General features: G+C 34.2%; 1 protein-coding gene across 3 annotated transcripts in view; it reads right to left on the bottom strand.

The window, feature by feature from the left end:
* VPS13A (vacuolar protein sorting 13 homolog A) overlaps nucleotides 1-12,533 on the bottom strand; it is a 130,286-nt gene that overhangs the window by 107,148 nt on the left and 10,605 nt on the right. For all 3 annotated transcript variants that reach the window (XM_087957833.1, XM_087957835.1, XM_087957836.1), the window contains exons 2-9: nucleotides 12,449-12,492; nucleotides 12,246-12,288; nucleotides 9,984-10,079; nucleotides 9,578-9,679; nucleotides 5,550-5,656; nucleotides 4,773-4,832; nucleotides 4,299-4,358; nucleotides 2,016-2,096 (exon numbers count right to left, since the gene is read on the bottom strand). In XM_087957833.1, the coding sequence (XP_087813959.1) occupies nucleotides 2,016-2,096; nucleotides 4,299-4,358; nucleotides 4,773-4,832; nucleotides 5,550-5,656; nucleotides 9,578-9,679; nucleotides 9,984-10,079; nucleotides 12,246-12,288; nucleotides 12,449-12,492 (593 nt within the window). The remainder of the gene's footprint in view (nucleotides 1-2,015; nucleotides 2,097-4,298; nucleotides 4,359-4,772; nucleotides 4,833-5,549; nucleotides 5,657-9,577; nucleotides 9,680-9,983; nucleotides 10,080-12,245; nucleotides 12,289-12,448; nucleotides 12,493-12,533) is intronic.

Here is a 12,533-nt window from a genome sequence, read left to right as displayed (position 1 = left end):
AGAAATCCAAGGATATATCTTGCACAGGTTCAATAATTCTGTTTATATATCATGCAGAAGAGGCTCCCCATTTAAAAATGTGGGAATATGTATTATGATAATACAGTGAAATGCAAATCACCCTTAGAACGCTAAATCACAGTAGATGATTGCCTAAATCAGAAGAAACTAATCTGACCTCTGACCTGTGTTCAGTAAGATCTGATTGAAAAAAATATCATGAGGAAAACAATCATCCACACACACCCCTTTGGCCTTATTTAATGAAGAATAAAAAAAGTTATGATAAAGCACAAAATTTTAATTGTCTAAACATAGACCAAAATGAAGCAATTAATTAATAAATCCCGAGTTAACATGAGGTCTTCAATTCAAAATATCTACTGTGGTCTTTGGTCAGAAAATATACATACTTGATAATTAGATGGGCATATTATTAATGAGAATATAATTTACTGCTTGGGTTCTCTGCAATGGCATGTCCCAAGATACGACAAGATTCTAAAATATTTCACTTACTCAGGTTTTTAGTTGAAAGACTGAACATTTTCAAGAAAACTGAAGAAAAGTACTTATACACTTATGAATAAACTAAAATTTTTAGATGCAAAAATACATCCCCAAAATTGCATTTGCCTTATTTTATGATGAGTTTATCCATAAGCATATATAATAATACTTTTTAAAATACCTGTATATCTGGTATAAGTTCTCAGATAAACCATCCATTGATAGGCTGACACTCAATTTTTTAATCAAAATCCCATAAAAATTGGTAATTTGTAGATTACCTACAAATAAAACGATTATGAAAATTTAAAAATGTGAGGGTCAGCTTATACATGGATGATACATTTTTCATAATAATTGGGTTTAAAAAGTTGAGGTCGGCTGATATGTATGTAGATGTGCTTGTCATTGTATGTAGATGAGCTTAAATGGATGGGTGCCATGGGCAGGTACTGCAGGTGGGCAATAGGTAACTGCGAGTGGGTGTCATGAGTGGAAATGGGTGCCGTGGCTGGGTGGCAGTGAGGAAGCTGTAAATTTTCAACATGTGACTACAGGGCAGTAAGATATCAGGCATTTTAAGAGTCATAAACTAGTTTTTTCAGTTCCACTGTAACTTTGAACAGTTGCTGAACAACTGGACATAAAATGAGAACTGCCTGTATACAAATTCAAAAATGCCAAATCTAAATTCCAAACTTTTAATCTTTAAACATTTTTCCTGTTAATGTATTGTTCATATCTTGTATCCGTAACAAATATTATTTTACAATTTGGAACAGGTTGGCCTTAGTACTAAATTGGAGTTAAAATCTAAGATAACAACTTTTATTTTGATCAGTTATTTTCAATCTAGCCTTATAATTCTACCCTGATTTTATTTTATATTATTTCATTGTTTTATTTCAAGACCATTTTCTGTACCATTTTACAATGAAACAGAGTTGTTAATAAATGACTACTTTCTTGCAAAACAGCTATACAATATTTCCCATACAAATCTCTGATTTTTTTCTTGATTTAATGGCTATAATTAATTTTCATACATAATACTTATTCCCAAAATCAGCTGAAAAGAAAGAAAAGAGACATAAATTTGCTAATTTCAGTGAACCTTTTTTTTTATGCCTTTGAGTCAGTTTTTGATTCCTGGCAGTTGCCTTGAGTAGTCCCTGCAGCTTTCTTGGTAAGGTTTTCCAGAAGAGGTTTGTCCTTGCCTCCTTCTTAGGGTTAAGAGAGAGGGCCTGGCCCAAGGTCACCTAGCTTCCTTTGTGCCTAAGGCAGAATTAGAACACATTTTCCTGCTTTCTAGCCTAATGTCTTAATCACCATATGAAACTGGTTCTCTCATCAGTAGTGCTTCTTGAAAAGTTAACTAATACAAGGCTACAGCATTAATGATCTTTTTTTTTAGCTTAAAAAGACACTGTATAAAAATATAAATGAACTGTAATTCGCTCTGGACAAATCATACTTGAAATAATTTATTAGCTTTGTCTACTTACCAAAGATTCTTTATAGTCACCATGATAATACATTTCAGACTTTACATTCCAGTATGCAAAGAAGTTGTCCAATCGAACTAACTGAAATAAAAATAAATAAATAGAAATTACTGAATATCATATGTAAGGTTATCATGGTCTAATATCTTATACATATTCATGTTTATGAAAGTTATTACAAATATTGATATATCTTTGACAAAAGTTAAACACATGTAAATGGAACTACTGAAATAAATCAAATAAAGCAGCAGTCCCCAATCTCTGCGGCTTGGAAGCCTTGCGGAGGGGGGGGAGAGAAGGGGAACTGGGCAAATTGAGATGCATGAAAACATGTAACAATATTAGTTCTCAATTATGAACTATGATAATCAGAGCAAAAAAAGATACTTCTCCCTTGTATTTATTTTTAAATTTATATTTGTATAATCTATAATTATGATGAAATTAACAAACAAAAATTAAAACAGTAGTAACAGAATTAAAAATAATCATAATTGTGATTTAAAAGATTCATGGGATTATTTTCTGGCCATCAGAAATAATATTGGCAAAATATGTCAGAAAATGGCTATTAGTATGTCCCAGCAAAAAAAACTACAAAAAAAAAAAAAAGAATATTCTAGTTTAAATTACAAATGAAATTTGAATAAAACAACTATTTATCTGATGAATAAATCACTTTACTTTACCTAAAAGGAGGCCAAAATTTCAAATAGCCCAGCAAGATAATATTAAAATAACACTTAAAGTATATCTGCTTTAGCATGGTGTGGGAAGGGCAATATAATGTTGTATTGTTTCATTCAGTTATTTTTATTATTGGTGGCCACATTTTAGCTGAAATTACTGTAGTGCTTGTATTTCTGGACTGACTTTATTTATTTAATTATTATTGGCCACAGTTTCATTGAAATGAATTTAACAGTTTTATTTGTTGAATTGTCACACGGCAATATCATTACAGATATTAACCAATATCTAAGGGTAGGCATAAATGTTTAAGAATATCATCTATTAACTTGCATATGGTTCCATCTTAAAGCATCTAAGTAGTTCACGAGGAACAGAACTGCTGGATAACTAGCAAGGTAATTCAATGTTAAGTCTGAATTAGATGAATTACCCAGAATATTTCTACTGCATGTTAGGGTAATTCAGAAGTATGGAGGTAAAGCATCCAACAGTACATGCAACATGTTGGAAGGTAAAACAAAGCTATATTATTTTTGCTACTATGAGGTATTAAACACTGTGGCAAATAAAATGGTTTGTCTCAGTGATCAATTATAGATTTTATGAGGTTTTAACATAAAAACTAATGGATGGGCCTAATGCATACCTACTTCAAGTATAAAATCATTTCATTACAATGAATGAAAACAAAGATGATTCAAACACATTTTCGTTATAAAGTCCGCATAATTAACACAAGTATAGACCAAAAGTGATCAACAATATGTTGATTTAAAAAAATTATTATTGGAAAGAATGCAAGTCATTCAAAATTCCTTTGGATTTGAATAGTTTAGTATGGTATATAAAAACTAAGTATATAGTATTATATATCATATAAATACTAAGGAGGCAAGGGTGTTGGAAAAAATGAAAAACAACGTGGCCTGTGTATCTGTTCTTCCTTGTGATAGTTTTGACAATAAGGAACAGGCTCTTTCAGAACACAAATCCTTGGCCTTCTCACAGCCTTCCTTTCATCTTTGCTTTCCTATTTATGAGACTGAAGAAAGTTCTTGCTTGTGTGGCAGTTGAAAAAAAATATAGCCACTTCTTCAGATACTGATGTTTCCATGATTAAATTTCCACAATTCAAAACCAGCTTAAACATGGACAATCTTTGGATCAGTTAGAAAATGGGGTTGCTATTCTTTATCTCTTATTTCTAGAAATTTATGAGAAGAGTGAAGAAATCACTATAGTTTCATGTACCAATGCTCTATGAACCATTAGCTGGTTATCACACTTTACTAAGCCATATAATAATTTCAACTTATTGATCAACTTTACCACCTTGAGTTCCTGAATAAAAAGCAGGATATTGAAGGAATTAACAAACTTTTAGTCCCTTCAATGTATCAAAATTACATGCACATAAAAAAACTTGCCATGTAACAATTCAGTGTATTTGTGATTTAGCTTTGCTCAAAATGAGATTAATATGTGAAACAAATAGCAAAAGAATGAAACCTCGCTTGTGCTTTACATTAACAAACTCAGAAGTCATAGCACATTCTACTCAACTGGATTTCCACCTAGGACTCCTACCTTATAGAACAATTTAGAGGTTGCATCTTGAATACATGGGTTCCAATTTTGATCTGAAGTCTGGAATAGAAACAGAAGTTATTCTGCCATTACTTTATTGATGAGACAAAACAACATTAAGATTTTCCCCAACTGTCATCAGGAACACCTGACGGGATTTGTGCTGTGTTCCACATTTAGAAAGTCTGAACAGAAACAATTTTAGTCACTTCCCAAATATAAAAATAACATTTCTGTGGAGACCAATCAAATTTCAGATCTTTTTTCTTTATAAATGATGCAAACAAGCGTATTCAATATTCAAAATTTGTTCAATTTAAATCATAAAACCATTTCTGCTTTAAAATTATGCCTTTTCGACTTTCAAAGTTGTCATTTATTCCTGAATTATTCAGATTAAAGAAGCTACATACATATTAAAACATTCATAAACAGAAACAAATTTTTAATTAAAAACTTGAGCAACGATAATACCTGTAAACTAAAATTTTCAAGTGAGATACCAAATGAGAGTGGAATATCTTTATTTGTGATCTGGAAAAAACAAAACAAATATTTTTCAATATGCAACAATACAGGTATACAGCATGCAAGATGTAAAATTTGTGGCAACGTGTGCCTTATAACAAAAGAAAACATTTCTTGATAATTTATCTATGTATAAGTACTGATTTTATAAATCAGGATATGAATTGTTATGATTAACTTTGGGTTAAGATTAGCTAAACTTTGTATCTTAACTATGTTTCATCCTAATATTCCCAACATAGTATTCTTAGTGCTCTACTCTACACATACTCCTTTACGTGTATGCATTTTAGATTAGTGTACTGCTGCATAAAATAGTACCTTCTAAATCTGAATTGCATTTATGTAATTATTATGGGCTTTAGACAGAGAAAAGCTGTGTTTAGTTTTAAATCTAAGGGTATGAATTTATATAGACATTAGTTCTGAAATCCACTAAAACCAGAGAAAGAAATGAGGATTCAAACGTTATTTGCTCAAACATTCCCCAGCATTGCACCAGTACTTAAAGCAATAATTTAATATGCAACTTTGCAATCATACCATCATTGAAACTTTCCAAATTATAATGATGCAATAGACAAGTATAGATAGCACGGTCTCAACTATCTCAGCAATAACTTTCTTTATGGGTGAACAGATAGATTATCCATCTATACAACCATCTGAAGTATCATTCACATTTTTACAACGTATCTGTATATTCTATGCACATATACTTACATCATCCTCGTATCGTATATGGATGTTGGAAATTTTCAACTGAAGGTTTCTTATAACTTGAGTAATTAGCTTTTCTATGAAAGTATCTTGCTTTTCTTGTGCTTTATCTAAATCAAGTGAATGAATACTTTATAATATTAAGCAACGGAGGCTACATTTGATTTAGGCAGATAAATAATATGTAACAGGTAATTCTATAATTGTTTTATTTATATATTCACATAGACACAGGTACAGAAATAGTGTAGGTAGAAATTAAATATGAGTTCCTTCGAAGGGATGAATGCAATCACTTCTTTTTGCAACAACAGATGACTGACTTGTTAAACATGGTACTAAGAAACGGTGCTTAGGAACTCATTTCATGTAATGATTTGAGATGACACAAGCAGCCATACTATCCGTAACCAAAGTGTGATGGAAGTTGGTCAGTCAAGCCCAAAATAGGGGGAGAGGATAAAGAGAAGGGTGAAGAGAAATGAAAACTCAAGACAAAGGATCACTGGAATCCTTGCAATAAATGGTCCTTCAGCTGAATGAAGTGAGTTGAGATCCTCTATATAACATTTGTTACTGAAATCTAACACAGACGTTTGTTGCTGGCTGAGTCAATTAAAGTTGGAACCAAACTGGAAGTGACTATGTCTGATGCAGATGTGAGAAGTCAACATTATTCAGAATCTCAGTCTACAGTGATTCAGTTCCACAGCATTAGAAAATAATAATAGTCAATAACTAAATTGGCAGGCTGCAAGTTATGATTATATGTGATTCCACAGACACTTAATAATTCATTAAATGGGTAAAAAGTCTACTAAATCCAAAGTAGATTATACCTTTTAAGTGACTTATCAAAGATGCAGCCAAGCTTTAATATTTCATTTAACCAACAGCATATATGCTATGGTAAAATACTTACATTTAAGCAAATGCTAAATATGTAAGTCATAAGCAAGTAATAAATAGCCGCAAATATAAGTGATGGCTGCACAATTCTTGGAAATATTTTGATATACACTGCTCAAAAAAATAAAGGGAACACAAAAATAAGACATCCTAGATCTGAATGAATGAAATATTCTTACTAAATACTTTGTTCATTACTTAGTTGAATGTGCTGACAACAAAATCACACAAAAATTATCAATGGAAATCAAATTTAGCAACCCATGGAGATCTGGATTTGGAGTTACACTCAAAATGAAAGTGAAAAAAAAACACTACAGGCTGATCCAACTTTGATGTAATGTCCTTAAAACAAGTCAAAATGAGGCTCAGTAGTGTGTGTGGCCTCCACGTGCCTGTATGACCTCCCTACAACGTCTGGGCATGCTCCTGATGAGGTGGCGGATGGTCTCCTGAGGGATCTCCTCCCACACATGGACTAAAGCATCCCCCAACTCCTGGACAGTCTGTGGTGCAACGTGGCGTTGGTGGATGGAGTGAGACATGATGTCCCAGATGTGCTCAACTGGATTCAGGTCTGGGGAACGGGCGGGCCAGTCCATAGCATCAATGCCTTCGTCTTGCAGGAACTGCTGACACACTCCAGCCACATGAGGTCTAGCATTGTCTTGCACTAGGAGGAACCCAGGGCCAACCGCACCAGCATATCCTCTCACAAGGGGTCTGAGGATCTCATCTCGGTACCTAATGGCAGTCAGGCTACCTCTGGCAAGCACATGGAGGGCTGTACGGCCCCCCCAAACAAATGCCACCCCACACCATTACTGACCCACTGCCAAACCGGTCATGCTGGAGGATGTTGCAGGCAGCAGAACGTTCTCCACAGCGTCTCCAGACCCTGTCACGTCTGTCACATGTGCTCAGTGTGAACCTGCTTTCATCTGTGAAGAGCACATCGGCCAGTGGCAAATTTGCCAATCTTGGTATTTTCTGGCAAATGCCAAACGTCCTGCACGGTGTTGGGCTGTAAGCACAACCCCCACCTGTGGACGTCGGGCCCTCATATCACCCTCATGGAGTCTGTTTCTGACCGTTTGAGCAGCCACATGCACATTTGTGGCCCGCTGGAGGTCATTTTGCAGGGCTCTGGCATTGCTCCTCCTGTCCCTCCTTGCACAAAGACAGAGGTAGAGGTCCTGATGTTGGGTTGTTGCCCTCCTACGGCCTCCTCCATGTCTCCTGATGTACTGGCCTGTCTCCTGGTAGCGCCTCCATGCTCTGGGCACTACACTGACAGACACAGCAAACCTTCTTGCCACAGCTCGCATTGATGTGCCATCCTGGATGAGCTGCACTACCTGAGCCACTTGTGTGGGTTGTAGACTCCGTCTCATGTTACCATTAGAGTGAAAGCACCGCCAGCATTCAAAAGTGACCAAACCATCAGCCAGAAAACATAGGAACTGAGAAGTGGTCTGTGGTCACCATCTGCAGAACCACTCCTTTATTGGGGATGTCTTGCTAACTGCCTATGCTTTTCACCTGTTGTCTATTCCATTTGCACAACAGCATGTGAAATTGATTGTCAATCAGTGTTGCTACCTAAGTGGACAGTTTGATTTCACAGAAGTGTGATTGACTTGAAGTTACATTGTGTTGTTTAAGTGTTCCCTTTATTTTTTTGAGCAGTGTATATGGAATAGATTGCAACTCTATATTCAATATATTTAAAATAATATTCAACCTCTTCTGACCATGGCATCTTTCTAGATTTGCTACTAGAAGATATCAGCATGAAATAAAACACAATGTATTCTCAATTTCAAAAGAAAGCGTCAACTAGAATACTCTGCTAAAAATTTTAAATGAATTTCTCAGTTTTAATTTCTAATACAGTAAATATTGGTAGATATAATGCATGTAACCCAAAGCTCCTTTGGTCCTGTATCATTTTTAAGGAGACCAAAATATTTGAGAATTACTGGCTCCAAAGAATGGAAAATAATTACAAGCCAATAAAAGAATTCAGAATCCTAGAAACAATTTGGAATGAGATTTGCCAGTTTGTTTTAAACACTAAGCAAAATGCTTTTGTTGCTTGCTTGCTTGCCTTTAAAACGTTCCTAGATGGGTCCTGGAGAGAATCAGATGAGAAGAAGAACTTTCTTTGGAAAGCTTTTTGCTGCTTGTCTGACCCTCTTTACACCCTCTCTTTAGGATTCCTGTAAAGGCAATCAGACAAGCAGCAAAAAGATTTCCAAGGGCCCAGCTTCTGCCAGGGCTGTTTGCTGCATGTGTTCTAGTCATTTTTTTCTTTTGAGTGGAACTTGTTCTTCAGTTCCTCAATGCAAGCTGCAGAAAGATATATTTTTTTGTTCCCTTCCTTCCTTTCCTTTACTCTTCAGTCTGGCAGTCACCCATCAAATAAGTAACTGACAGATTCTGTCACCCTCTTTCTGTTACCTAATTGGTGGAAGAGTAGGAAGAAAGATCAACAAGTCTGTCCCTCCCAACTTTTGTTTCTGTTTTCTTTTTTGAACAAATTAGGTTTTTGGGGGAAGGAAGGGTTAAGCAAGGAAAAGGGGGAAAACCTCTTTTGGAATGACTCTCCTGCAGCTGTCACCCTTGCATGCAGGCAGCGGGCTTTTCCAAAGCCTAGCAAGATCCAGGAGAAATTTGCAGTCTCCCAAAGGCCAGCTGATCTTGACAGAAAACTCCAAAAGTAGTCAGCATTTCCACAAGAAATTGTGGAAAGTGCTGAAAATGGTGCCCGCTTCCAAGAGGCATGGAGAGCAGACCCAAGCACTGCAGGGTCCCAATAGGATAAGGGGAGAGGTGGGGGGCACTGTAGTATCACTATGGTTGGTTGTAAGGGAAAAAGACATGGGGAGTGCTGCAGCCACCACAACTTTGAAACAAGGTTGTATAAGCCTGGGGTGGGGGGGATTTTCAAATGGCTGTTAAGTGACTGTCATATCTTAAGGACTACCTGTATTTGGTAACTCTTTTTAAATTAATTTTACTGTATTCATATTGATTTGCTTTTGATATGCTTTATTTTGTGAGCCACCATTCAGTTGGAGTTGAAGTTAAAACTGAATGACTATTGGATCTTTTCTTACCTTTGTCAGCAATCTTTTGTTTTGCATCTTCAATTCTTTGCAATTCTTTTTGCTTTGCTTCCAGCTGTTGCTTTTCTTCTTTTTCAGCATCATATTTAATACCTAACAGAATGGATTACTTTAATAATTAAACACAACTAGATTAAATCAACATCTGAAATCGCACAAATAAAAAATTAAGTCTTATTTGACTGTATCTGTATTTGACTCTCTGAATTTTTTTTTTTACAAAAAATCTACATGTTTAACTTGAAAAAGAAGTTTGACTTTGAATATGTAAGTCAGACTATTTATAGGTACCCAAATTATTGCATGATTAAAAATAAAGAGGCAGAAATTATACTGGCTAAATATTAATTTACATACTTATGTTATGAAGTTCATTTCCATTTCTTAATAAACTTACTAGCTGTAGGTACTATAAGCAGATAAACTTCATCTAAAACAGCTTCAACTGGCTGAGTATAAAGATTTTTCCATGGTATTTGCAAATTTAGCTGACCTAGAATAACAAAGAAATAGTCATTTTTTAAAAAATGCAACAATATTTTTAATCACAACTTTAATCATTTAATATTATTAATGTTTTCTACTTCAAAATATTTCCAAGTCTCATATTTAACATTACATAAAAATTAGTTGCAAATAATATGGATAATTCTACTAATCTGAATCAAGCTAGGTGGTTATTTCTCATCATTTTTGCTTGGAATTTAATATAAATTGAATTTATATTCCTCATAATTTAAAACATATCATGCATATATTTAAAAAAATATTATGTAAAAGAAAAACACATTTTAGGGATGGGCAAAAGATTCTATGCACTGACTCTCTCATGCACAAAACTCATTAATTCTGAGTGGTGATATATTTCATTGAGGCATGGACCTTAATGTTTTATCTGGAGAAAACATGGTCATTCAATGCAGTGATTGTTCAAGATGTGGAAGGGAAGAAAAGGGGACTATAATACAATACGGTTGAGTAGAATAGTTGCTAAATAGAGGTAAGCAAAGGAAAATGCAAGAAGATTAATGGGAGGAACAGGGAAGTTTGCCAGTTAGGTTTATATTAGGTGTGTGTAATCAAGGGAAAACAAATAATGGGAAGATGGGAGTAACATACACCGGACTTGGCCCTACTTTTCCCACTAAACCCCTTTTGGAATTTGTCTCAGCTGAAATATAAAATATACAATACTTTCCAACTTCTGAGTCAGCTGGACCATAAAATTTGAATATAAATCTGAATGTTATTTTTTCCTATTATAAAACCACACACTATGGCACTACTTTAACCATGCTTGCAGTTTGTTTACAATTTACAATTTTACAATTTGTTTACAATTTGTTTACAATTTAGGGGGAAAAGACCAGTGAAGCTTTTTTTATATATTATTATTTGTAAAGTTTGTACACTGTCCGATTCTCAACTATTTTGGAGATTCACATGTAACAACCGTAAAAGAAATAAACAATAGAGTAATAAATAATAATAAAAGATTGCAACTGGTAGGAGCAAGAAACAAATCCATACAACCAAATGGGGGCTTCAATCATGCTTGCCCAAAACTTGGCAAAGAGATGGGCCTTCAAAGCTATTAGAAACACCAGCAAGATTGGAATCAATCAAATCTCAGAGGGCACTTCATTCCATAGAGCAGGGACCCAACAGATGGCACTGTTTAATGGAAGGAATCCAAAATGCCCAAAATTGGCTGGGTAGATAATATTGGAGATACTGAAAATAGGTGTCCTTCAAGTAACCAAGTCCTATGCCATTTGGGGCTTTACAGATAACAACCAGCACCTATAATAACTACTAACTTATTGAAATCAAGAAAAAATACAACCTCAATATTTGAATCTAAATTCAGTAACAAAGTAGATACATAAAATATAGGAGATACAGTAGTCCTCAACTTACAACAGTTCATTTAATGACCATTCAAAGTTACAATGGCACTGAAAAAAGTGACATATGACCATTTTTCACACTTATGACTGATGCAGCATCCCTGTGATCATGTGCTCAAAATTTAGATTCTTGGCAACTGACTCGTATTTATGACGTTTGCAATGATCCCCTTTTGCAATCTTCTGACAAGCAAAGTCAATGGGGAAGCCAGATTCACTTAATAACCATGTTATTAAATTAACAACTAAAGTGATTCACTTAACAATTGTGGCAAGAAAGGTTGTAAAATGGGGCAAAGCTCACTTAACAAATATCTCACTTAGCAACAGAAATTCTGGGTTCAATTGTGGTCATAAATTGAGGACTATCTGCATATAAAAAAGTCAAATTAGATCAACCAAGAATACAAGATGTATTTTTATGTATTGAATACCATTAATTATCTGCTAATTAACCAAAACTGTGAACCATATTTTTAGCTAATAAATACAACTATTCACTAAATATCTTAATTAAGGAACTACTACAATATAATATCCACTGAATGATAAAAGGTTAAACATATAGGCTTTTATTTAATCCATATACAATTGCACATGAATATCAAAAACTCTCAAGAAGCATTAACTTTTTATTGATAGATAATAGCTGCATAATGAACCAATGCATTTCTAAGAAATAAAAACCCCATGTCTTTAAAAATACAAATTTCATTAATTATTGTAAAAAGCTTGAGAATTCTACTTACCAATATGACCTGCTTTAACTTTAAAGGGGACATCAAATTGATACTGTAAAGATAAATGTTTTAATTACATTTCAACGACAAAAACATTATTTTAATAGCATAGAACCCAGAATATGCAGAAATGTTTTTTTATTAATTCCTAAGACAGAATAAAAACATGTATTTATGAAGGGCTATGATGCGAAAGACACTTTAGTACTTACCAATGCATTTTCTTTTATTTCAAGATTTTTAAGTGCTACAGCTCCTATTAAGAAATTTGGAAAAAAAACATAATCAGAGAACAAC

Source organism: Notechis scutatus, chromosome 2, assembly GCF_049901735.1.
Source record: "Notechis scutatus isolate UNSWTSFEM ecotype Mainland chromosome 2, rNotScu1.2, whole genome shotgun sequence".
Classification (NCBI taxonomy): Eukaryota; Metazoa; Chordata; class Lepidosauria; order Squamata; family Elapidae; genus Notechis; species Notechis scutatus.
Note: the sequence above shows the minus strand (reverse complement) of the source record. Positions and strands in the feature narration are given on the sequence as shown.